General features: G+C 38.3%; 3 protein-coding genes across 3 annotated transcripts in view; 2 read left to right on the top strand and 1 right to left on the bottom strand.

Annotated features, from left to right (window-relative positions):
- The window catches only part of LOC105397427 (trypsin Blo t 3), a 52,252-nt gene that overhangs the window by 7,717 nt on the left and 19,795 nt on the right, over nucleotides 1-24,740 (top strand). The window contains exon 3 of the mRNA XM_048631028.1: nucleotides 13,668-13,959. The gene's annotated coding sequence lies outside the window, so the exon portion shown is untranslated. The remainder of the gene's footprint in view (nucleotides 1-13,667; nucleotides 13,960-24,740) is intronic.
- Nucleotides 13,106-15,086, top strand: LOC125490785 (trypsin CFT-1-like). Its single transcript, XM_048631102.1, has 5 exons — nucleotides 13,106-13,119; nucleotides 13,668-13,959; nucleotides 14,136-14,274; nucleotides 14,511-14,662; nucleotides 15,015-15,086. The coding sequence occupies exons 1-5, from the start codon at nucleotides 13,106-13,108 to the stop codon at nucleotides 15,084-15,086; spliced, it is 669 nt and encodes a 222-aa protein (XP_048487059.1).
- Nucleotides 16,920-24,691, bottom strand: LOC125488459 (trypsin CFT-1-like). Its single transcript, XM_038109956.2, has 6 exons — nucleotides 24,659-24,691; nucleotides 22,936-23,018; nucleotides 22,284-22,554; nucleotides 20,439-20,607; nucleotides 19,776-19,927; nucleotides 16,920-17,056 (listed from the first exon to the last, which is right to left on the bottom strand). Exons 1-6 carry the CDS (start codon nucleotides 24,689-24,691, stop codon nucleotides 16,958-16,960), a joined length of 807 nt encoding a protein of 268 aa, XP_037965884.1. The 3' UTR covers nucleotides 16,920-16,957.

Raw genomic sequence — 24,740 nt, 5'->3', positions numbered from 1 at the left:
CTTCAAAAAATAAGAACCAAATGACAATGAATCTGAAAAAGAAACCTCGTATTGAAAAGTACAGTCGTTTATTGGGTTGTTTTCGAGGACCTGCAAATACATACAAACTATAAGTACATCAGCTAAAATCAAACCATACCGCGATCTCATTGAGTATGAATGGTCTGGAGACGAAATAGGCAGACTTTCCCCTCTGCCGGGGTGGTAGGCCAGAAAGGCCCACCGATTTATAAAAACTAATTGCAGTCTCAATTTTCACTAGACTCAATCTAGTTGGCAAAGCGTTCGTTTCGTGTAAAATTATTTGTTTACATACTAAATGACAGCTTCATTGCATACCGCTCTGTACATTGGTCCTTCGAGCAGAAAATTGACATATATGTTTGACAAGAAGATTGTGGGGCTAGGAGAGGTTCCACTTGCAGGAAGAGCACAAATTGCAGTGCAAGTGACAAATTGACATACTATTTTCTGACAAGAACATTGTAGAGCCTAGGAGAGGTTCTACTTGCCGGAACAGCACAAATTGCAGTGCAAATGACAAATTGACATATCTTTTACAAGAAGATTGTGGAGCTTAGGAGAGGTTCTACTTGCAGGAACAGCAAAATTGCAGTACAAGCACAGGGGTATAACCGTGACAGTTGAGACATTGCGAAAAAGAGACGCTTAGCTACATTAAGCGTAAGAGAGAAACGTTAAGCTGTACAGGTTTTTTTGTCCTTTTTGCTCTGGCGCCTGTTTACGTCAGTTTTGGCAGTTCTCTTTGCCAAACAATGAATACTATGACAAACAAAGGCTGACAGTTACAACCATTTTTTTCTAAAAGTTATTGATTGTTAATTTGCTAGTGATTTGTGGATGTTTATTAAGTTTATTAGACTATTATCATCACTTAACGAGTGTGAGACATGGGTGGGTATAGTTTGTTCGGTTGTACAGAGCATAGAGAACAAATTGTTGAGAAACAGCTGTCTATGTGTACACTATCATAATTTTCCTTTTGAGATATACATGGGTGATGACTAGTCTCTAGGTACACGGAAAAATTTATAGATGTACCGATTTCAATCAAACATGACTAATTTTACCAAGATTTTACAGGACCAACAGTCTTTAAAAAGTCAAGCCTGCATGTAGGTAGACTAGGTAGCAACCTACTTAAGTAAAGGGCCAGTTAGAATAGAAACAGCTTTTGTACAGCTATTAGGCTTACACCCTTCTCTCAGGTTGAAATATAAAGTTTCAGAACCGCACATCATCTCTATCTATACTTGATAAACAATTTACTACTGCAATATAATCCACCATAAATGCAAGTAAACACTTTATAGGGACTATTCAATAGCCCAACCAATATATAGGTATTTTCACAGCCATCAGTCATAGGCTCCACATGATGTAGGTATATGGTATACATATAAAAATCAATATAATATAGGCACCTTACCAGATAGATCCTTAGAAAGGCTCATAAAGGCCAAATGTTAACACAACTTGGTGAACAAAAGTCCAGGACAATAATAGGCACTTAGACTTGTAGCTATCTCATGTTTGTACTCTCCAGAGACTACAAACTTGTGCAATGTGGGTAATAGAAAGCTACCTGGGCAAAATCATTTGACAACCACCTGCCATGTGGGTACACTAGATGAGGAGTACTCAAATCCGGGCTCAAACAATATCAGCCAACATAGTGGTAATATATGTGCAGTGGCATACACCTTGTATAGGTGATATTAATGCCAATGTCTACTGAATAAACATTCATTCTGAAGTCAACTTTACTGTTGAAATCACTGAGCTCTTCTTTATGGCAAGCCTGTGTTAGCTATTAAGACCAAATTAAATTCAGAAAAAATATGTATTGTATGCAATATTAAGTATAGGCACAATACAAGAGCTCACCTTTAAGATAGAAGATATGAGATCTCAGGTTATGTCTTTCAAGAAAAGATCCCTGAAAAAGTAAGCAAGTTACAACACAATATATTAGATTGAAAATGTGTAACTCTAGCTGCCAAGGCGCAGACGCTTCAACATCAACCCATCACGTCCCTACTGCTGGGGAACGGGTCTCCTTCCAATGAAGGAAGGGCTTGGGCCTAGAAAGCTGCTTCATCAGCTTTCATTATGTTTGGCCACTGCATATCAATAATCAAATGTCCCAATAGCACATGGCCTCCGCGGCAACAATCTTGTCATTATGGGTTTAGCCAGAAACTGTTAAGTGGTGTTATTTGTAAAAATAAATAGGGATGTGATGGTGGTCCCATGCTATCCCCACTGGAAAGGGAGGACCTCCCAACCTGTTTGGGCTGTGCTTTGTTCTGGCGGGCAGCTGCTTTGGTAAACAGGAGAAAAAATTGGCAATTCACCTTTTTATGAGTGGATTATGCCTATTATCAGTTTTAAACTGTAAGACTTATGGATGCAATAAATGATTGAGTATTAAGGATTGAAACTCCCATAAATTCTTGCTTAAAAACCCCAAATAGCTACAAAGTCAAGGGTATGACATGAACAACTTTGAAAAAGTTATAATCATGAAAATATATTACAGATAGCAAGTAAATAGTTAATTATCTTTATGTAATAATAAAATAAGTACAGTTAAGTTCACCAGAGCCCATGGCTTTTCGACTGGTTAAAAGCTATACAAATGGTTGTTAAACATCATAATATTTGCATATATAATTGCAAAAACTTGGTGGCAATGCATTTTAGTTCACCAGAGCCCATGGCTTTTCGACTGGTTAAAAGCTATACAAATGGTTGTTAAACATCATAATATTTGCATATATAATTGCAAAAACTTGGTGGCAATGCATTTTAGTTTACCAGAGCCCATGGCTTTTCGACTGGTTAAATGCTATATAAAGCGGTTGTGAACCATCATAACGTCACCTTAAATCGTAAACCGCCTAACTCCACTTTTTGGCGAAAATGACTTTTTGGTATCAATAGAAGCGTTTTTTCAAGGCGCATCTACTCGTATTACTCGTAAATCGATAAAAAATCTGAATTCTGAGAAAATTTAGTTTTCGTTTTCCTCCTAACTCTAAGTCGTGATTTTTAAACAATAAAACCTCGTAACTCCTCCTACTCCCATACAACGAGCGATGTAGGCGGGAGTGAACGTACATTTTTGCAATAAAACTATGTGTTTGGCTTTGTTTTTATTACTACATAAATAAATTATTGAACTTAACACTCTTATTGATCAATTTATAGTTAAATTTTGCAATTTTTTAGCAATATTATGCTCTTAAATTAAAAGTTACGCGTATATCACAAACAAAATATTTTGTATATTTTGGTTGGAATCAGCACTTTACTACATACTAATATAGGTTTTTTGCAAACAAGGCAGGACGGCTGCTGCAACCCGTTGCTGACGAATCCATCCATCCTCTAACCGATCTCATCACAGTCATTCTCTTCGACTTGACAAGATAGGTGCTCCTTGAAGGGCAGTAGATTGCACGGCACCCGTATAGATGCGATGGACTCATTTGCGAGGGCCCTCAGATTTGAAAGTAGCCCGTGCACTGCATGGCGTGTAGAGCACCAGCTACTCTTTGATTCTGGGGAACTAACATCTTGCAATGCTCCTTGAATGACCAGCAACTATCTACGACTAGGCTGAGGTAGCACATGTGCCGTTCTATAGCAATATGAACCTCACTAACCCGCACTGACAGATCTGTTGGCTCCCTGCTCATTAGGAGTTTGTAGAATATCAGGAGGGGCGCTGTTTTAAGGCCTAGGCGGTGGATCATGCCACTATCGTCTTTGATAAATCATCCTCGATGAACGCTCTCTCAGCCATCTTCAATGTGACACACATTGAAGATGGAGATCAGCAGAATGAATTGTGCTAACGCCTTTTGCGAGCTTCATTTGCAGGACAGTATTGTATGCCAAGTTATATTGCAGAGGTGTTCAAGACCGACCCCTGTGGAACTCCACAACTGACCTCCTTCTGCGAACATTAACCCTCTCTTATCGGGTAATTATTGTACCAGTTGGACCTCTGACTATTTGCTGGAGGTAGGATCGGCCGATGGTATTCAAGAGAGGCCCTGAAGGTTCCTCAAGGGATAGAGTTGAACGGGTACACCATGTCTAATCCTTGGTCTAATCTAACACCCAGTGCAACTATCCCCGCGGTTCACATCCTGCTCCGACAGTGAACGAACATAGAAGTACTTCTACTAATACGTAATGTATCCACTATTGATTGTACATTTCGTAAGCCAAACTGACAATCCGAAAGGTAATGACCGTTCATCCAGGGGTGTCACCAATTTAAAAAGCTTGTCAGCCTCTTACAGCCGGCAGATGGGTCTGTACATAGAAAAAGAATCTGCAGGACTGCTTTCTTTCTTCAGAGCTTTAACGTGGCCTCGTTTCAGTCAGTGGACACCTCAATGGCACTCTGGCTGCTGTTCAACAGACAGATAAACTTTCTGTACAAACCAGCTTTGAGTGCCAGCACTCACACGCGGTCTGGTATTCCATCGGGGCTAGGAACAGTCTTTTGCGCTCTGTTCCAACTCTAGATCCGTCACTCCTTGCTCGTCAGATGATAGAATAGAATAGAATACTCTTTATTTTTCACCATTAAAGAAAACGTGATGATGTTCCTAGTCCCTGGGAAACAGCGTGCTTACCAGGGATTCAACGGCAACGGCGGGACCATGGCCTCCTAGTACTGATTTATGTTTTCTACTGCTTATAACGATGACTGCAGATTATATAATCATTTTATTAAGTACATCAATAATACTATAAATTTCAAGTAAAAGGAAAAGGTAAGTAGATTTATCTATATTTGAACAGCGTAAGTCCATCAAAGAGATCAATATTTTTCATAATCAAAGTCCGAAAAACTCGTATTTCCAGGAAAAACACTTATCTCCAATAATAGTATTCACATAGAGATCGGGAAAAGATCGTAAGTCCATTTTATGTATAAAGCGATAAAAATAACTAATTTTTCATAACGCCATTGAATGCGCAACCACTTTTTTAGTCTAGTATCAAAAAAATATTAGGGGGTATCCTAAGTAGAAGTACAAAATAAACAGTTTTTTTTGTCTCCTGTAAAATTTGCTCGCGTGGAGTTGGGCGGTTTACGATTTAAGGTGACGATAAACTTCGCATATATAGGTATCCCATGAACAATGTGTGTGAATAATTGCAGATACCATATAAGATTTTACCTCTCCGCGAGGAAGGTTCCAGCAATTATGCAAATATAATATAATACATTTTACTTCACCAGAAGCGTCCGTAGTCGAGCGGGCCTCAGTGATCGTAACTGATCGCTGAGGTTAAGCAACAACTGACACGGTCAGCCATTGGATGGGTGACCAATTTCAAGTGGTGCTTTTCTGGACGCTTCCGTGCTTCGGACGGCACGTTAAGCCGTGGGTCCCGGTTGCTGCTTCGGTAGCAGTCGTTAAGCCTAGTCAGAGGCCTTCGGGCGGCTTGAAAACATCTGACAGTCGGGTTGCCCACTTGCCCGACAACTCTCTCAGCACAAGCTTGCTTGTGTTGGGGTCCACCAACCCGCACTTGGCCAGCGTGGTGGACTAGGCCTAAAACCCTTCCTTCATTGGAAGGAGACCCGTGCCCCAGCAGTGGGGACGTAATGGGTAATGGGTCGTGATGACTTCACCAGTGCCATAAACAGCATTTCGACTGGTCAATGTATTACAATGAACTTATAAGTTCAAACCTTCATAAACTTTGCATAAAATCCCCAATAATTAGGTACTTGAAGATGGGTCCCACACCACCAATGTGTGTGTCATCAATAATATTGCAGTTAGTAACTGCTACATTTAACTTTCCGAAAGTTTAATGAAATTATGCAACGTTAAAATACATTATGAGATGATCCATGAGTTCATCATAGCCAGTGCCTATCAGCATTTAGACTGGCAATGTATTTTGTTGCTCTGTCCATTACACCCGCATGTAAAAGGACATAATATGTATACCTAGGTAATAGGTAAATAGGAATAAAAAGGCCACGAGCCAGTTTAAATCCTGTGGGTGAGCAAAAAACAACATATTTATATGTATACATACATGTTGTAAGAAGTTATTATGGTTAATAACTAAGTCAATATGGTAAATAGGGGCCCCGAGCCAGTTTTAAATGCTATGTGAGCATAAAACAACATGTATACATATAAGTTGTAAGAAGGTATTATGGTAAAAAACCTATAAGACAACAAAAGTTGTAAATATAGGGATAAATATTAGCCAAGAGATTTTATAAATTATAATCTCATCAACCCATCCGCTAGGTCAAACTATGCTACTGGCTTAAGCCATTGGTTGCAAGTCAATATTGTCAACCACAGCACTGCATGTCATATTTAATTTATTTTAAGATGACAGTCTCAATAGTGAAACTGCTAATATAAGTGTAAAGTTCTCTGTATAATATACACACGACTGCAAATCCCCGAAGGGGTAGTCAGAGGTGACCCACATAAGGGCATAAATAGTGACTTATTTTCATTGTGTCACCCTTCATAAACACTTGGTAAATAAATAATGTAATCAACAAATTACAAATATTTTGCGACAACACATCTATGCATGCAGCAATTAAAAGGTTGGTATATTATGTAGATAGGTAGGTACATGTTAACTAGTTAATACCAGATGTGAAAATATTTTCAAACTTGTGAAACCAAGAATCAATACCATGTTTAGAATTGAAACATTTAAATTCAAAGTAAGCAGTGTAAAGGTTATAAACCCAACAACCAAAGGTCTAACAAGCATCTGTAGCCCATCTGAGAGGCTTCCTAATGCTAGATAACATGGCATTAAATGAATAGGAACAAAATTAAATGTTCTCATATAAGTAAGCATTCTCTTATGAGAATTTTTAGCTTTACCAAATGGAGTTAAACTATGTAAATACAGTATGTAACAACGTAAATACTATTTGAATAAAGAAACACCATTGAACAGAGCTGGTTTCTGGTTTAAAGGTATAAGCACAAAGATAAAATATCATTTGTAAATTGCAATGTTTTTGTACCGAAAAAGATTCATGCGTGAAATAGTTTTCTGACTTACTCAGTTCAGACTTCGAAGGTAGGTATGAATCCAATTGCTGGAGAGCATATTTCACACTATCACAAAGATTTATCATAATATCTTCATGTAATCTTGTGATCTTCTCGGTTTTCTGAAAAAAATATTAATACCGGCCTGCGGGCGGAGCGTCGTCGGTAGCGGCGCGAAATTATTTTTTTGTACATTGACGAAAAGTACGATGTCTCATACAGAGTTTTTTATACATTAAGTGAATTAACACTTTTATTGATTGTTTTATTCCACAAACACGAATATTATCATGGATTATTAGTAAAAAATCCATTTTCAAAAATATATAAACGCGTTTGATTCAAGAAATCAAAAAGCTATGTCAGAAATTTGACAGCGCGTCACAGAGTAGAATCCAGATTCTAGACTGCACTGTCCACTGGCTAAAGTGAAAGAGAGGAAAATACAGCAGATTGGTATGTAAAAACCCATTTTTTCCTATTTATACTAAGAAATCAAATAATTGCTTCTTCACTCAACGCTGTGTGTTTCGAAAGAACACATAATATAATGTTTTTATCTTCATAAATGACGAACTTCATACAAAATATGAACCCCTATTTCATCCACTCACAGGTCGAAGTTTCAAAAACGCTAGAACAAAATGTTTAATTATTGCTCATCAAGTGCTTAAATATAAAGTTTATTTAAAAAAGGTCTACCCCGGCCGGGAATCGAACCCGGGACCTTCGGCATAGCAGTCAGGGTCACTAACCACTACGCCAATCAGCCGTCATATTTTTATCTTTTAAAATTAAGTATTCGCATACAACTTTTAACCCCTTACAACCTCCGTTTCGCAATAAAAAGTAGCATATGTTCTTTTTTTTTAAAGTAAAAGTAAAGTAAAAATCATTTATTTGCGTAAAAGTGGTAATAATACAATAAGATCTTAAGTTTCATAATTCGTCCAGCACTTCCTGTCAAGTTTTTGACATGCAAACATACAAAGAATAATAATACAAAAGGCCTACAATATTTAAAAAAGATATATATATCTGTACAATACATATTTATCAGCGCACAGAATAAAATAACAATCTAAAAACTCCTTTCGTTTAAGTATTCATTTATTGAGTAATAGTTTTTTTCTAATAGCCATTTTGTTATTCTCCTTTTGAAGGTATAATCTGTCATTGTATCATTCCTGAGATCATTTGGTAATTTATTATAAATACTAAATGCCATGCAAAAGCAATTATTTTTGTAAATTTTTAATTTATTATGTGGCAAGCACAATCTATTTTTGTGTCTTGTTTGTCTACTCAGTGATTCACCATGTGTAGGGAAGTAGTATTTATTTTCGCGCACAAATATTGCCATTTGTTTTATGTACATACCTGCTAATGTGAGTATTTTTAGTTTTTTAAATAACTTTTTGCAAGACTGCCGTTTTCGTGCTTTGCTAAGTGCACGAATGCATTTTTTTGTGCTACAAATGCTTTATTTGCATCAGTTGAGTTTCCCCATAGTATTAAGCCGTAGTTCAGGACGGATGCGACATATCCATGGTAAGCAGCTAGTGCAGTCTCTAATGATGAGGTACTACGTAGTTTTCTTAGGGCAAATATAAATTTATTAATTCGTTCACAGACACTAAGCACGTGATGTTTCCAGTTACAATTTTTATCAATAATAAAACCCAGAAATTTTATGTCATTAACTACTTCAATATTGTTATTATTATAATTTATGTCAAGTGTAATTGTATTAGATCTATATGTCGAAAATTGCATTATTTTGGTCTTAGTCAAATTGATATTTAGATTATTATCTTCTAGCCATTTAATAATAGTATTCAATGTGTCATTAATTTCTAAGTTAAATGTATCTTTATTGTTATTTTTAACCATTATTGTAGTATCATCCGCAAAAATGATGCATTCATTTTTAGTAGCTTCCGGTAAATCATTAATATATAATATAAATAGAAGCGGTCCCAGAACACTACCTTGTGGGACTCCGCAAGCGTTTGTTTTAAACTCAGACATAAAAGTCTCTTTTTTACCATTAATAATACGGTCAATTTCCGTGCATTGTGTTCGGTTTTTAAGATAAGAGTTTACCCATTCAAATGCCTTTCCCCTGATTCCGTATTTCTCTAATTTTGTTAGTAGTATTGAATGATTAACAAAATCAAATGCTTTGCTCATGTCTAGGAATAGTGCTGCTGTTTGTTTTCCACCATCCATGTTATCAGTTACTTTACGAATTAGTTCAAACCCTGCTAATGTTGTGGATCGACGTTTCCTAAAACCGTATTGTTCGTTTTTGATTATATTTTTTTTTTCTGTAAATCTAGTAATCCTATCATGCATAACTTTTTCAAAAATTTTTGATATGATAGGTATTTTTGTCACTGGTCTATAATTACCCATATTTTGTTCATCGTCTTTTTTGAAAAATGGTCTAACATTCGAGAACTTGAGTCTGTCAGGGAATTTACCCTGTTCAAATTTATAAATTAATCAAATAGGCAATTGGCTGAGCGAGGTGCCTTGCACAGTACTTGATTACTTTTGTACTAATGCCATCGAAGCCTACACAGTTACTATTTTTTAATGACATTATTATTTTGTACACTTCAATTTCGTCTGTTGGTGATAAAAATATAGAATTTTGTACTTCATTATTTTTTTAAAAATTAACTGTGTGATTTGTATTATTGGTATTAGCATTGTTGGTCAAATTGATATAATAATTATTAAAATTCGTAGCTATAGATTTGGGATCAGTGATTATATGTCCATTTACATTTATAGATTTAATTTCATGTAGATCATTATTTACATTATTTATAATATTCCAAGTCGCTTTACATTTATTTTTAGAATTCCTAATAATATTGTCATTGTATAATTTTTGCGCTTTATTAATGAATTTTTTAAGTAATTTTGTGTAATTTGTATATTGTTCTTTGATTAAGTTATTTTTTCCTCCTTTCTTAGTTAGTTTTAAATACAATTCCCTTTTACGTTTACTAGACTGTTTCAATCCTTTCGAAATCCACTTTAGTCTTGATTTTTTGTTTACCGTCACAAGCACTGTTGGAAAACACAATTCATTAAACAAACTCAGTGTGTCATGAAATTCCTGAAAAGCTTTGTTTAGGTCACTATGGTCATAAATTTCTGAAAATTTTAAGGATGATATATAATTTCCAAATTTAACCATATTTTCGTCACTGTAGTCTTTTAATTCTATTTTATACTGTTTCCTACTCTTTGTATTTGCTTGGAATGTGATTGTCTGTGCTGTTTCGTGATCAGAAAGGGCAAGTTTATGGAATCTGGAGTCGGTTTTTTTTATGTTGCTTGCTATTTGGTCCAAACAAGCATTTTTTCTGGTCGGTAAATTAATATGTGGTTTTAGATTGTTATTATCTGCTCATTATCTCTTTTGTTTTGTTGCTACATTTTAGAAAATTTATGTTCCAATCACCACAAATTATAATTTTGTAATTTTTCTTTTTATTTGTTAGGTAATTTAATAATTGATTTAGTTTGTTAAAAAATATATCTATGTCACTTTTTGGAATTCTGTAAATATTGATGATGAGAATTTTCCTTTCAAAAATTTCAACACCACATATTTCAAATGTAAAGGGAGAGGCTAGTTCTTCACAAATTTTTAATGGTTTAGCGTCTATTCCTTTTTTTATAAGAATACTAGATCCTCCTCTTTCCTGATTAGTACGTGAGTAGTTTGAGATTAATTTAAAGTCATCAAGTTTAATATTACTCTCTTGACCTTTCATTACAAATGTCTCACAAAGACAGACGGCTTTTACTTCTAGATTTGACTTTGACAGTTCCTGTAATGCTTTTTCAAGATATTCACTTTTTTTTAATAGCCCTGCAATGTTTTGGTGAAAAATTGAGAATTTATTGTTATTCTGATTGTCTGCGAAAGGAATTTCTTGTTTCTTCTGTCATTTTATTAAAATAGTACGGAATAGTTCCTTTTTTATAATTTTGTTGGATAGTGTCAGATATCTTATAATTTTCATCTATTCGTTTTATACTGTAAGCAATGTCATTGAATATTGTTTTTAAGCCTCTATCGTTAATATGTCCGGTTTTGATGTCAAACATGCTACTGGAGTTACTTAAATTTTGGTTTGAGTCTAATACAAATGCATACTCATATTGCTGGTTACTTGAATACAGTATACTGTTAAATGATTCTATGCGCTGATTAAAAAGATAAACATTTCTTTTAACTTTGAATGTCGGGACACATAAAATGACATTTGTGTGCTGTACTTTGCTAAGTTCATTTTTAGGGTTCCGTAGCCAAAATGGCAAAAACGGAACCCTTATAGTTTCGTCATGTCCGTCTGTCCGTCTGTCCGTCTGTCCGTCTGTCCGTCTGTCCGTCTGTCCGTCTGTCACAGCCGATTTACTCGGAAACTATAAGTACTACAGTGATGAAATTTGATGGGAATATGTGTTGTATGAACCGCTACAAAAATATGACACTAAATAGTAAAAAAAAGAATTGGGGGTGGGGCCCCCCATACATGTAACTGAGGGATGAAATTTTTTTTTTCGATGTACATACCCGTGTGGGGTATCAATGGAAAGGTCTTTTAAAATGATATAAAGTTTTCTAAAAAACATTTTTCTTAAAGTGAACGGTTTTTGAGATATCAGCTCTCAAAGTCGTAAAAAGTATGTCCCCCCCCCCTCTATTTTTATAACTACGGGGTATAAAATTCTAAAAAAAATAGAGGTGATGCATGCTAATTAACTCTTTCAACGATTTTTGGTTTGATCAAAGTATCTCTTATAGTTTTTGAGATAGGTTGATTTAACTGTAAATTATATTTGCTGCTACGGAACCCTTTGTGCGCGAGCCCGACTCGCACTTGGCCGGTTTTTAATATTTACAATAAGATTATTGTAATCCTTCGTGGTAGTGAAGTCGCTTTCTCCAATAATAACTATACAGTAGTCTTCCATAGTGAAGTGTTCTAGTTTTTTCTCAATTCCATTGAAAAGTTCTATAGCTCCTGCATTTGGTTTAAGATAATGGCAAAGTTTACCATATGTCAGTGACTCTTCTGCCAGTTGAAGGCTTCGGCTTTCAGTACTTAATATCACGATTTGCCTTTTACATTTTGTTGGTTTTCTTTCAATTTCTTTTGCCCTTGTTTCTTGTGTTGGCTTTTCCTTATTGACCTTTACTTGATCTGTTTCTATATTTCTATGCTTATTCGCTTCTTCTGCTTCTCTTTCTTCCACTTGGTTACTTTGAAACTCTATTCTTTTTTTTACAGATTTTGACACTTTTACTTGTACTTTTCGCATGTTTTTTGGCAGATTTTGTTTTATTTTTATTTAAGAATGTTGGTGTCATTGACTGATTGTAGTCAAGTTTTTTGAATGCATCAATTGTTGTTTTAGCTTTTGCTAATTCAGCTTTCAGTTCTTGGTTCTCTAGGCTTAAACTTTCTATTTCGATTGCTCCATCTAATTCCATTTTCATCTGGTCAAGTTTCATCTTAAGGTCCGTCAATTCTTCGCATACTGTCGTTGTGTCATTTGGCATACTGTTGCTTGAACTATTCAATTCAGTGTCCACTGACTGGTAGTCATCCGTATCGGCTAATTCTGTGACATCGTCGAGCGATAAAGCTCTTTGTTTTCTGATAGTTACATATTCACTCATGATGTTACCTTGCAATATTATGTAGGTATATCCAATCCAATTGCTTAGATTTTAGTATAATATTTTAGTCGTAATATTTTACTTTTGTTTGAAATGGAACGTTAAGTCAAAAATATATTCTGCGCTTGCAACACTGGAGCGAGCTGTCAATTTGTGTTAGTTATGATTGTCTGCGCGTGCGCCGGTTGTTGTATTGTTATTGGCCCAATTTTCGAAATATTTTGAAAAAATATACGTTAAATCGTTTGTCTAATGTGAAATCTTGTGAAGTGGACAATTTTAAAGTGAAAATATGGCTTTCTCACCGCTGGTTTCAGGCTAAGATTAACTGCCAAACAATCTTGAAGGTTAGTTCAGTGTTGATCAATTACTTTCAGAGTCTTCCAGGCGTAGATTCACCAGTTTTAATAATTAATTAATGAGGACTTTAATAAATGCGTAGTATACGATCGGGCTCAGGGTTGCCAGTTTTTTCTCAGGGTCTAGACCGACAGACAGACAGACAGTTCCGGATATAACCAACAGATGGCACTAAAAGCGCAATACAGAGAGCTTGTATGGAACCGAGGCCAATTAATATGAAATCCTACATCGCGGTATTAAAGTTTTTCAGTTGTCAGAAATAAATACAAAACCTAATTATGTTAAATCCATTCTATAGTAAGAGAGTCAGACAGTGACTTTCGCATTTATAATATTATTTAGGATTAGGATAATAATATATAAAATATCAAATTAATCAATCCAAAAGAGAAGCAATGTGAATTGTGTTGCAGGCGTGAACCCTTTGCCACTGCAGTATCAAGTCATACAGTGAATGATCTAGGTACACCATACCTATAAAATCTTTCCAGAAAAATCAATGACACTACAGCTGCTACTGGCACTACCATCTTGAGGGCATCTAAAGTTGTCATTCGCGTCGGATCTACCTACAATGACCGCGGAGGCTCAAAGCATGAGACGTCCAAGTTCGTGGTTCACGAGAGCTATACCTTACCTTTTAACGACGTGGCAGTGTTGGTGCTGTCGGACAGTATAAGCAATTACCGGAGCAGCTCGGTGCAGCCAGCCGTCATCCCCCCGGGGGGGTATGTGGTCCCGGACAACGCGTCTGTGGTAGCTGTCGGGTGGGGATGGACTGATGTGAGTATGAAACACTTCACCTTGTGGATTTTATCGGCATCTATAGGTAAATAATGACCTTATATCTTATTTTATAATAAACTGATATAAACCCCATGTTTGGCATGCATGATACCCCAATGAGCCCCTGAGTCATTTCTGTCGGCTTCCTATACCACTACTGTAATACTCCGTAGACGAACTGCAGCAAGTCAAGCCCCCTCGGCCTGCGGCGCGTGGGGCTGCGCAAGGTGGACCGAGACACCTGCGCCGCGCGTCATCCGAGATACTTCTCATACAACATCATGCTCTGCGCGGGGCTGCTTGGTGTTGGAGGTAAGCTCGTTTATCTGACTTATGAAGTCGACAGGCTGGACCGACCTATACGTGGACGTTTGACGAGTTCTATTGAGTGCGTTTGAGTTTTGATGAAAAAAAGACCCGCTTCAAAGTCACAGGATTCATGAGTGCTTGTGAGAAAGTTTGTGTCCGTCCACACACGTTGGGTATTTTACAGACTCGTCAAGTCGTCATTCCTATCTTGGTTAACAATTAGAGTTTGTCCCATATAGGAGCCGGCACTTGCAAGGGTGACTCCGGTGGTCCCCTGGTGTACAACGGGGTGGTGGTGGGGGTGACCTCATTTGGTAGGAGATGCGGCGATTCCTTCTACCCTCACGTGTTCACGCGCGTCTCTAGCTACACCAACTGGATCAACAACACTGTGAGTAGTTATAATAAAATAAAGAAAGATAAACTGTATTATCACAAAAACTTGAAACATTGTTTAATAAGTGTTAAAACGATAGTTTGGAGATTTATTATGCGTTTGACAAAACTCTCGTTAAACATCTGTTAAGTCTTTAGTTTTTGTGGTAAGGCTCACAGACTTGGGCCGCTGCCCCGCTGTACTGCACCCTTGCACCCCACAGGTGAAAATGACAGCCCCCCCCATAAACAGTTTTTTTCCCTTAATACTTATTTATGACATTTTTAATCTTCCACGGTAAGCAAGTAAGTAGGAAGCTGATACCCTCGATATACATTATAATTTTAAAATTATTTTTTCCAGTTAGGACAAAACCAGGTTGAGGTTGTGCACAAGCACAGTCACAACACCGCAGTGGCTGCTGACGTCAGCAGTTTGATGCTACTCGCCTTCGTAACCTCAATATGGATAATGTATTCCGAAATCATTTATTTTTGAATTAAGTACCGTACCGATCATGTTTTTAGGTACGATTTATTTTCTAAATTTATTCAGAATAATTCACAAGTTTGGAAATTAATATTGAAAAAGTGGCTTTTAGGTGAGTAGGTGTATACTTAATTTTTGCATTTCCGTTTATTATGTTTTTTGTTCTTCTGAGCAACTTTTGTTAATTAACTAGTTAACTCGATGATGTTGATTATTCGACATTTTCTCTTATATTAAAATTTAATATATTTTTATAACAGCTTATAAATGTTATTTATATATTTCCTTGGTGACCTAAGTGACTGCAAAAACTGGCGAGGGATCACTTTACTGCCTATAGTGTCCAAGATACTGAATGCCATCATCCTCTACAGAATCCAAAACCGGGTAGATGCACATCTTAGGAGTGAACAGGCAGGATTCCGAAGGGGAAGAAATTGCACGGACCAAATAAACACACTCCGCATAATTCTGGAAGCATCAACAGAGTGGCAAAAGGCCCTTTTCCTGACATTTGTGGATTTTGAGAAGGCCTTTGATAGGGTACACCAGTCAGCGATTTGGGATACGCTGAAATATTTTCACGTTCCAAATAAAATGCGAAACCTTATTAAGGAAGCCGAAAATAGCGCTGATATGCAAAGGAAACTCAATGACCTCGTCCATTTGGGTAACCGAGTGGGCATGCATGTCAACAGAGAAAAGACCAAGTCAATGCGAGTAATGACTGCGGACCGTACTCCATTTAAAATCAACGGCCAACCAATTGAAGATGTTGACACCTTCACCTTCCTGGGAAGCAAAATCACACCAAATGGTGGAACTGACGAGGATATCGGGAACCGCATTAACAAAGCCCGTGGAGCTTTTGCCATGTTAAGCCCAGTGTGGAGGTCTTCCGCATTCCGTCTCCAAACCAAGATCCGCCTGTTCAACGCGTGCGTAAAGACCGTTCTCCTCTACGGTTGCGAAACTTGGAAGAAAACGGTTCAAACCACGAACAAGCTACAGGTTTTCGTAAACAGATGCTTACGCAATATCCTAGGGATTCGTTGGTTTGACTTTGTCTCCAACGAGGAACTTTGGCGCAGAACACATCAAAAATCTGTAGCAGAAACCGTAAAAGAACGCAAATGGAGATGGATAGGACACGTTCTCAGGCGTACTGAAGACGTCCCAAAGGAAGCACTGACATGGCACTCCGAGGGCGGTAAACGAAGACTCGGCAGACCGCGAGAGACATGGCAGCGCTCTGTGAAAAAAGAAATGGGCCAGGCGGGGATGTCTTGGGAGGATGTCTCTGAGCTGGCCCAAGATCGTAAAGAATGGCGGCGCTTCACTTTGGCCCTTTGCTCCCCAGCGGAGATTGGGAATAAATCAAAAAATCAATATATTTCCTTGCGCACCCTTTTGGTAAATTAAGTATACCAAATTTTATTTCAGTATGATATGTACTCGAATAATTTAAAATTATATTTTAAAAATATGTTACTTAAGTAGAAATATGCGAAACGTTTTGCATACTTGTTGTGCCCTAGAGTTCACACGACAAGCTAGGAGTCAAAAGGGCCGTTAATAGCTACGTTTACCTTAAATAAAATTTTGACAGGAGTTTTGTAAAAGCATTGCTATATTACACTTAATATAAAAAAAAATACAAAATTACCCATATTTTCTTGTTGTAGGTTTATAAATCGACTCTTTGTAGTTAGTGTCAAAAAGTCGGAATTCCAGTGTCCCAATCTTGAACTTCTAATTAAGAGGAAAGACAGTTCATTTCAAATTCTCCATAAATTATTATTGCCTTAAACTATTTTAGAATCACATTTTGGTATTATTTGTTAGGATGATGGAAGTCACCAAGGAGACTAGCAGGAGGAAGTTGACGCTCACTGTCGGCGCGCCGTTGTACCTTTGTACCTGAAACAGAATAGGGAATATGCATATATTTTTTTAATTTCTTATTCAATAGTTTTAAATCGCTTTAATATAGTAAAAAAAAATCAACCCCAAAAGAAGTTATTTAAGGTATTTTAAATAAAGTTTAAAATTAGCAACCGACACGACCACTGTAACACCCGTGATGATGGCGTGCTAAGTGTGACGTCACACTCTTGTTTCACGGCTTAGAATAATAAAATTCTCGCAAGTCGCGCCTTCGCTCAGTTCTATGGGCATAGATTATTCTGAGATTGAAATATAAGTACTAGCGTTTTACGTCACTTCCGCCCTAAGAAAATTCGTGACGTTTCTAATGTTTGAACTTACCGCAGTTTTTTACTACTTTTCAACAATTAATTACTTGCTGAAAAATGAATTATAATCAAAAATATTGATGGACGCCTAATTCTGAAATAACAAAGTTTATTAAAAATAATATGTGACCTTTATTTGAATCACTTGCATATTCCCTATTGTAAATTAGGGACTTGTGACATGGTACCTTCACTCTTTCGGATTCCAAAACGTTAGAAAGTATCACGTGCTTACGTGGGAAATTCGATACTAACTACACAAACATAGTTGACGTAAACGGAGGTTGGAAATCCTATAATCGCTGCACTGGTTCCTTAAATTATCGCGAACTTGTTTTGACAATGATTTTCGCATAGAAACTATGTTAATACTGTGTGCAACTCTTGCAAGGCAATGTATTGCGTCTGTCTTCTGTTCCCAACATAAAAAAAAATCATAACTTCTCTTCAGAGGCGTTTTTCCAAAAAAAAAAACTAATACCTGGAAGAGCTTCTGGTCCATGAAAGAGCTAATTAAGGGTAGCCTCTCTCACTAAAGCGACAGCTCATCGACATGTGCACATTGCCCGTCCTAACCTACGGCGCACAGACCAGGCTGGTCCTTAACCGAACATCAAAAGTCCAAACTCAAGATTTGCCAACGAGCAATGGAGCCTACCATATTAGGTGTGAGAAGGACAGAACGCGTCAGAAACACCACGTTACGCTCCTTGACTCAAATTTCTGACGTGGGCGCACAGACCGCAAAGCTGAAGTGGGGCTGGGCAGGCCACGTCTGTCGCATAAACCCAGACAGGTGGGCCATAGTTGTCACCGAGTGGGTGCCCAGTGACGGACGTCGGCGCCGAGGAAGACCTAGGCGGAGATAGCGGGACGACTTGGACAAGTTCCTACCTGAGTGGTCCGAAGTGGCGGAGGATCGCGATCGTTGGACCAAAATATAAGGAGGCCTTTGCCCAGCAGTGGGACACAAATTAGGCTATTAAAAAAAATATATCAGCTAGGTAAAAATGCCTATTTGGAGAACCTAGAAACAATAATAATATACTTAATGCCTACAATTTTGAAGTTAACTTGCAAAAACGCCAAATCTGGCTTTTTCGGCCAAAATCTATAATAAATTCTACATTCTGGGTAGGTATTTAGTTCTTACTGCTATGTTCTAAAAAAAATGCCTTATCTTGATAAACATTTATGTATTTGTACTTTTTGTAAAATCGATTTTGAAGAGAAGTTATACTTTTTAATGTTGAGTACGCAAGACAGACGCAATACATTGCCTTTCAAGAGTAGGGCGGCTGTACTGCATAAGTATACAAATGTTCATTTGATTTCTTCGTACCTACTTCGTTTTGCCTTCGCAAATAGCGCTCCTGTGTTTAGTTTTTGTTTGAAATTAAGTACTTAAGTACTTTTTTCGTCTTGAAACTTAGCAGTAGTTTGGAAATGCCATGATTGATTGCCACTGTAGAAGATTGATTCTCGCATACTAACCACGCCATACGATTTCTAGTGGTCAGTCTGTAGTGCATGCATAGTAGTTACGGAATTATTAATATTAAATATTTAGGTAAGTAAGTAAGTACTATGTTTATAATACATTGCCTAAGAATTTAATTACGGGTTTACGAAAACTACAATAGTTAAGGTTTTCTTATATTTTATCATCTGGGCCTCTCCTAGTTACGGGTTTTGCAATTTTCAAAAACAAAAAAAGTTTTGCTTAAGTGTCGTATAATTCTATCAGCGGGACAGTCGACTGTTGATGAAGAGAATCAGTAAATTTTGTATCTGAGATAAAAAAAAAAAACTTTCGTTACTACAAGGTGGACCAAAAAAGTCATCCAATGTTGTTTTGCTCTAAAAAATTAGAGCCAAACAACATTGGATGACTTCTTTTGGTCCTCTTCACATACATGGGCGATATTGCAGGGAATAATGACAGATAAAACGAAAAACAGGCGACCCAAAAACTCAATGGTACATGTCAGCGCCGGGATTCGAACCCGCATCGCTTGGGTGCTTATACAGAATTATTCCGCGTTCTTGGGGAGTACCTATATCACACAGCATGGCCTCTGAACTTGTATTCTGCATTTGTCTTGTCCACAAATATCAAACAGATTTGAAATTGGCAGGCATTTGCACAAACGAGAGTAACTTCCAATAGGGTGATGACTTTCGGCCCATCTTGTAGACGTAAGTGCCAATTTCTCCATTGTCGGTTATCTAACCAACAGGGATTGATTTATAAATTAAATGTCATATCCATAACTATAAAATTCATGACAGATATGTCAAAAGTTAACCACTACTCCCTGGTTATGCTCTAACCGAGAATGGAGAAATTTTCACTAAAGATGACAGAAGGAAATGCCACTCACAGTGCTGGTGATCCAGGTGGTGTAGCTGGCGACCCGCGCGTAGACCCCCGGGTACGAGGGGTTCCCGCAGCCGGCGCCCCACGAGGTCACCCCCACCACCACCCCGTTGTACACTAGTGGGCCCCCGGAGTCACCTTGACACGCGTCCGCGCCTGGGGGGAGAAATGTCCTCGTTAAACATTGTATTTTACGACGGCCGAAATAAAGACGGTCGGTGTTGATCGGTCTTTAGTTTTAGCTCGTTAGTAAATTGGAATGGGTGTTTTATCGGTAGATTTAATAGGCATTATAGGTACTTTTTACACGACCGACTGGTGTAGTGGTCAGTGAACCTGACTGTCGAAGGTCCTCGATTTAAGGTGAAGTGTGCAGTTTGCGCCCTCATCATGCTACATATTTCCAATTTATACAATCTACAGAGTCTACCGACAGCAAAATTGTCCTACCGTCCAAAAGTTGTTTATTGAGAACCTCTCAATATACTTTTATGAACGTAATAGATAAAAAAATAATCCTGTTAGCCGAGGCTGGGCCAAAGAACTCGTTTTTCAACCTAAGATAGCAAGCTACTGTTAATAAGCTAGTAAGTACTTTTGGCTTTGTATAGAAAAATCTATCTTCCCTTCTAAACATCGTTAGTACGAAATATGGGTTTGATGTTACCTCCAACATTGAGCAGTCCCGCACACAGCATGCTAGTGGTGACAGGGAACATGTTAGCGTTGCCCTCCTGAGCGCCGAGTGCGCTGTAGCGAGCGGCGCACTCTGAGCGGCTCACTTTATGCACGCTCACATGGCGGAGGCTCGGCGACACTGACGAAGCTATGTTCTCCTGGAGATAAGGATAAAGTTATAGTGGAATTGTTAAGCTCTTGATGGGTGTAGGGTGGGTAGATAGGTAGGTACTTAGGTACTTATACTTAAATACGTAACTTGACCAAAGAAGACGATCTTCTGCTTTTTCTTGATATTATTAGTTATGTACGTATTCATAGATTAAAGGGCATTGGGCAAGGATGAGCATGATATTCTTCTTCTTCTTCTTATCGTGTCGACGGCAAACCAACAAAGTCGCTAAATAATACATGCCCAGAACTGGGCCACTGATACTGCACCGCTGGTACCGGTCATGAGCACTTCCCGCGTACAGGTGTAGGGACACGCGGGGCATGAAGTAAGGTGCACCATAGTTTGTGGCGCTTCACACAAGCAGTTCAGATTTTGTGCATCCGTGAATCCCCACCTAGCCATATTGTCCTTACTACGACCGACCTGTGTTCGAAGTCGGTTTAAAGACTTCCAGGTCTCCCAAGGCAAGTTATGTCCAGGTGGGAGGTTCTCTGACAGCTGCACAAATGGGGTTGGAAGGGACACTTTTTAACGCCAGAGAGCACACCTCGCTTGCGCTTGGCCAGTGTTCAGTGGATCAACACATTTCATAAAGCTGCGTCGACTTGGCAGCCTTTGCGGCGCAGGGATGAAGCCATGCATGGGATGTCATGTGTCGTCCATTTTGGCGGAACTTGCCACAGTCCTGCGGACGTCCGGGGGCGCTATGCCAGCCAGTGAATAAAGCAGCTGTACCGGAGTCGGTTTTAAACAACCAGTTATACCTAATTCGGCACGTTTCATTAAGTGCAGTATCCACCAGTTTGGCGTGGGCCGACCGACCCCATACTGGACACGCATAAATTCTCCTACGGAGAACGCAAGCGCCAGTCCAGACGTCCGCTGCACCTGTGGTGAGGCTCCCCACTTTGTGGTTGTAAGGCGCTGTAGAATATTGTTGCGGGAGTGACCTTCTTTTTGACATTTTCACAGTTCTTGCGATAGGTGTCCAGGGTATTCGGGAAGAACTCGAAGAGTGTCCCAGGGGGCTTGTATACCGAGGTGACGGTGCAGTATCCGAAATCGATGGTGATGACTTCTATCCCATTCTGGGTTGTACATTCAACTGACCTTGTGCTTATGCCGAGAGTAGCAAACACTGCGTTACCGTGTTTCGGGTGAGAAGTCTCGGCAATAAGCTCAAGTCCAGGGATGTGTGGTCGGCTCTGAGTCTCGTCACACATCACATCGCACTGCGTTGTACGGTGTAGGTCGGCGAGGATTTCTGACTTGTTTGCAGAGAAACCCTCGATGTTAATAGAGACTACCTTCAGAGCCGGCGCTAGAGCTGGACTCGGTTTGTCGTCGTGGTGAAAGGATTCGCCAATCTTACGATTGCCCAGGGTGCACCACGGGGAGGTTCCTTTCAGCATGATATTAAAAGTTTAACATGAAAGCTTTAATCCAAATTATTCCTTAGAATAAATGGGAGCAGATCAGGGTGGTTCTGTTTACTTGATTTCTTCTAACTATAAGCCGAAGTAAAGTTACATTAAGTACCTAGGTATGCAAGATAACAGTCAGATTTGCACTGGGATGCCATACATAAAAACTACAGTAGTAAGAGTAACTCTTGGGCTGACTGTAAGTATAGTTAGGTTCATAAAATATACTCATCACAGTGCTGCCCCAGCCAATAGCGACGACGGACGCATTATCTGGCACCACATATCCAGATGGCGGCACAATGGCCGGTCTCACAGTCGAGCTATTAAAGCTCCGGATCCGGGACGCCAGCACCACCACCGCCACGTCGTTATTACTGGTCGGGTTGTTGTACGACTCGTGCAGGACGATGGTGGACACCTTGTGGACGGATCCACCGGACATGGAGTAGGTGGACCCGACTCGGACGGTGAAGACTGAGGGGCTGATTGCTGCGCCGTCCGGGCTGGAAAGATTGAAGGATGCGTTCAGGGGGAGGATAAAGTTGGGTTGTGTGTTTTTCTTGTGTTTTCAGCTCCATTAGGGTAAGTTACCTATTTAGTACCTATACTTTGTAAAACACAGCCTTCCTAAGCTTGGACCATTTCCCACGTCACTTGTCCAGTGCGGGTTGGGGGGTTCACATATCGTGCGCCAAATCTAGATAACTATGCAGGATTCCTCACGATGTTTTCCTTCGCCATAAAATCGATGGTATACATTGTACTTAAATTCAAAGAACTCATTGGTACATGTCAGCGCCGGGATTTTGAACCCACATCTCTGGCGTCAGAAGCGGGCGCTTACCCGACTGAGCTACCACCGCTCTAAGAAGAAGAAGAATTACTTGATGAAGCAGTGCGCGGCGGAGAGCACGTGGCGCGCCGTCAGCACCATGCCGCCGCAGTTCAGCTGACCGTTCGCCAGCACCTGGAATACATCAACGAATTATTATATTACTTACTAACTAGCTGTTCCCGCAAGCTTCGCTTCGACTTAAAAAGTTTTCCCGTGGGAATACGGTGATAAAACGTAGCCTAGATGTGTTAATCCAGGGTGCCAGCAAACTCCATAAGTACCTCTACCAAATGACAATGGGCGTTTTGGGACCTATGTCCGATAAAGATGAGTCATACATCGTTGGATAGCTCTTTTCAAGTGAGCAAAAAAATATTATGATGACAAATCCGTATATAAGTTGTCCATTTTGAAATATATTAGTCGGAAGGAAGTATTTTTCTATGGCATTGCACTCTCTCTCCTGATTACAGTTAGGGCCTAATACACGTAAACACGTATTATTAAAATGGGAGAAATTAATTTCAACTGATTTTATTTGCTTAGATAATAAACTTATATAATATTATAATGAATGATGATCATTTTGTTATAAAAATTGGAAATGAATGTGAAAATGTAACAAAAACATAATAAAAAATAACAAAACATGACAAAATTACAGAAATAAAATATAAAAACTTACAAGATACGTTTATTCTAATTGGACAGTAAATCAGGACGACGACGTTTTACTCATTTCCATTGGTGCTGGTCCCAGCTTCCAGAGATTTGTGTCCATCTTTTTGTAAACAGTTTAATTAAATAATTTAAAGTTTTTTAATTTAACATATTTTTTATAAATTTTTATTAAAAAGTGTCTTTTTAGGTACTTACAAAATTTTTGCATTTCTGTTTATAATGTTTTTCTTTTCTTATTATAGGTACATATAGAATGTTGCCGAAGTGGTAGGTATATAGTTACCTGAAAAGGGGTGACTCAGACTCATTCTGAGCAACTTTTGTTAGATAGTTTAACGTGATGATGACTTCGAAATTATGACATTTATTGAAATTAAATGTATTTTTAACAACTTATGATTTTTTATATCTTTCCTTTGCCCCCTATTGTAAATTAATACTATGTCGGTACGTGTAGAAATCATAACTAGGTATATTAAAAAGACGTATGTAGAAATATGCGAGACTTTTTACATATTTGTTGTGCCCTAGAGTTCACTTGCAAAGCTAAGGGTCTTAAGGGGACCATTAATAGCTACATTTACCTTAAATAAAATTTACACAGCGGTGTTATAAAAAAACATCGTTATATTAAGTACTAGCTATACCCGCAAGCTTCGCTTCGCCTTAAAAAGTTATCCCGTGGGAATTCCGGGATAAAAAGTAGCCTAGTTCTTTCTCAGGGTCTAGAGTCTAGACCTTACCTATGTATACTAAATTTCATTCAAATCCGTTCAGTAGTTTTAGCGTGAAAAGTAACAGACAGACACAGTACTTTTGCATTTATAATATTAAGTTAGGATAATATAAATCATAACAAAATTTCCCATATTTTACTGTACAGACCTTAGATTAACAATAAACGAACATGACGGTACAGTTATATATTTTTACCTACTGGCATATTCGACGATGTATCTGTATCAGGTCAGTACTTATGTTACAATACCTAGCAACTAGCAACTTACAAAGCGTAGGAAAATATAGTGTGTTAAAAAGGATAGAGAAGACACAAAGAGTTGTAGATTTTCACCTTTACTATAATTATTTACCACTATTGCAACACCTTGTACTGTTATATCCATCCTCATTGCTTCGCCGTAGACAAGTTAAAAAGCTGCATTGATAAAATTG

The sequence above is a fragment of the Plutella xylostella genome, chromosome 27 (genome assembly GCF_932276165.1).
Source record: "Plutella xylostella chromosome 27, ilPluXylo3.1, whole genome shotgun sequence".
In the NCBI taxonomy this organism is placed as follows: domain Eukaryota; kingdom Metazoa; phylum Arthropoda; class Insecta; order Lepidoptera; family Plutellidae; genus Plutella; species Plutella xylostella.
Note: the sequence above shows the minus strand (reverse complement) of the source record. Positions and strands in the feature narration are given on the sequence as shown.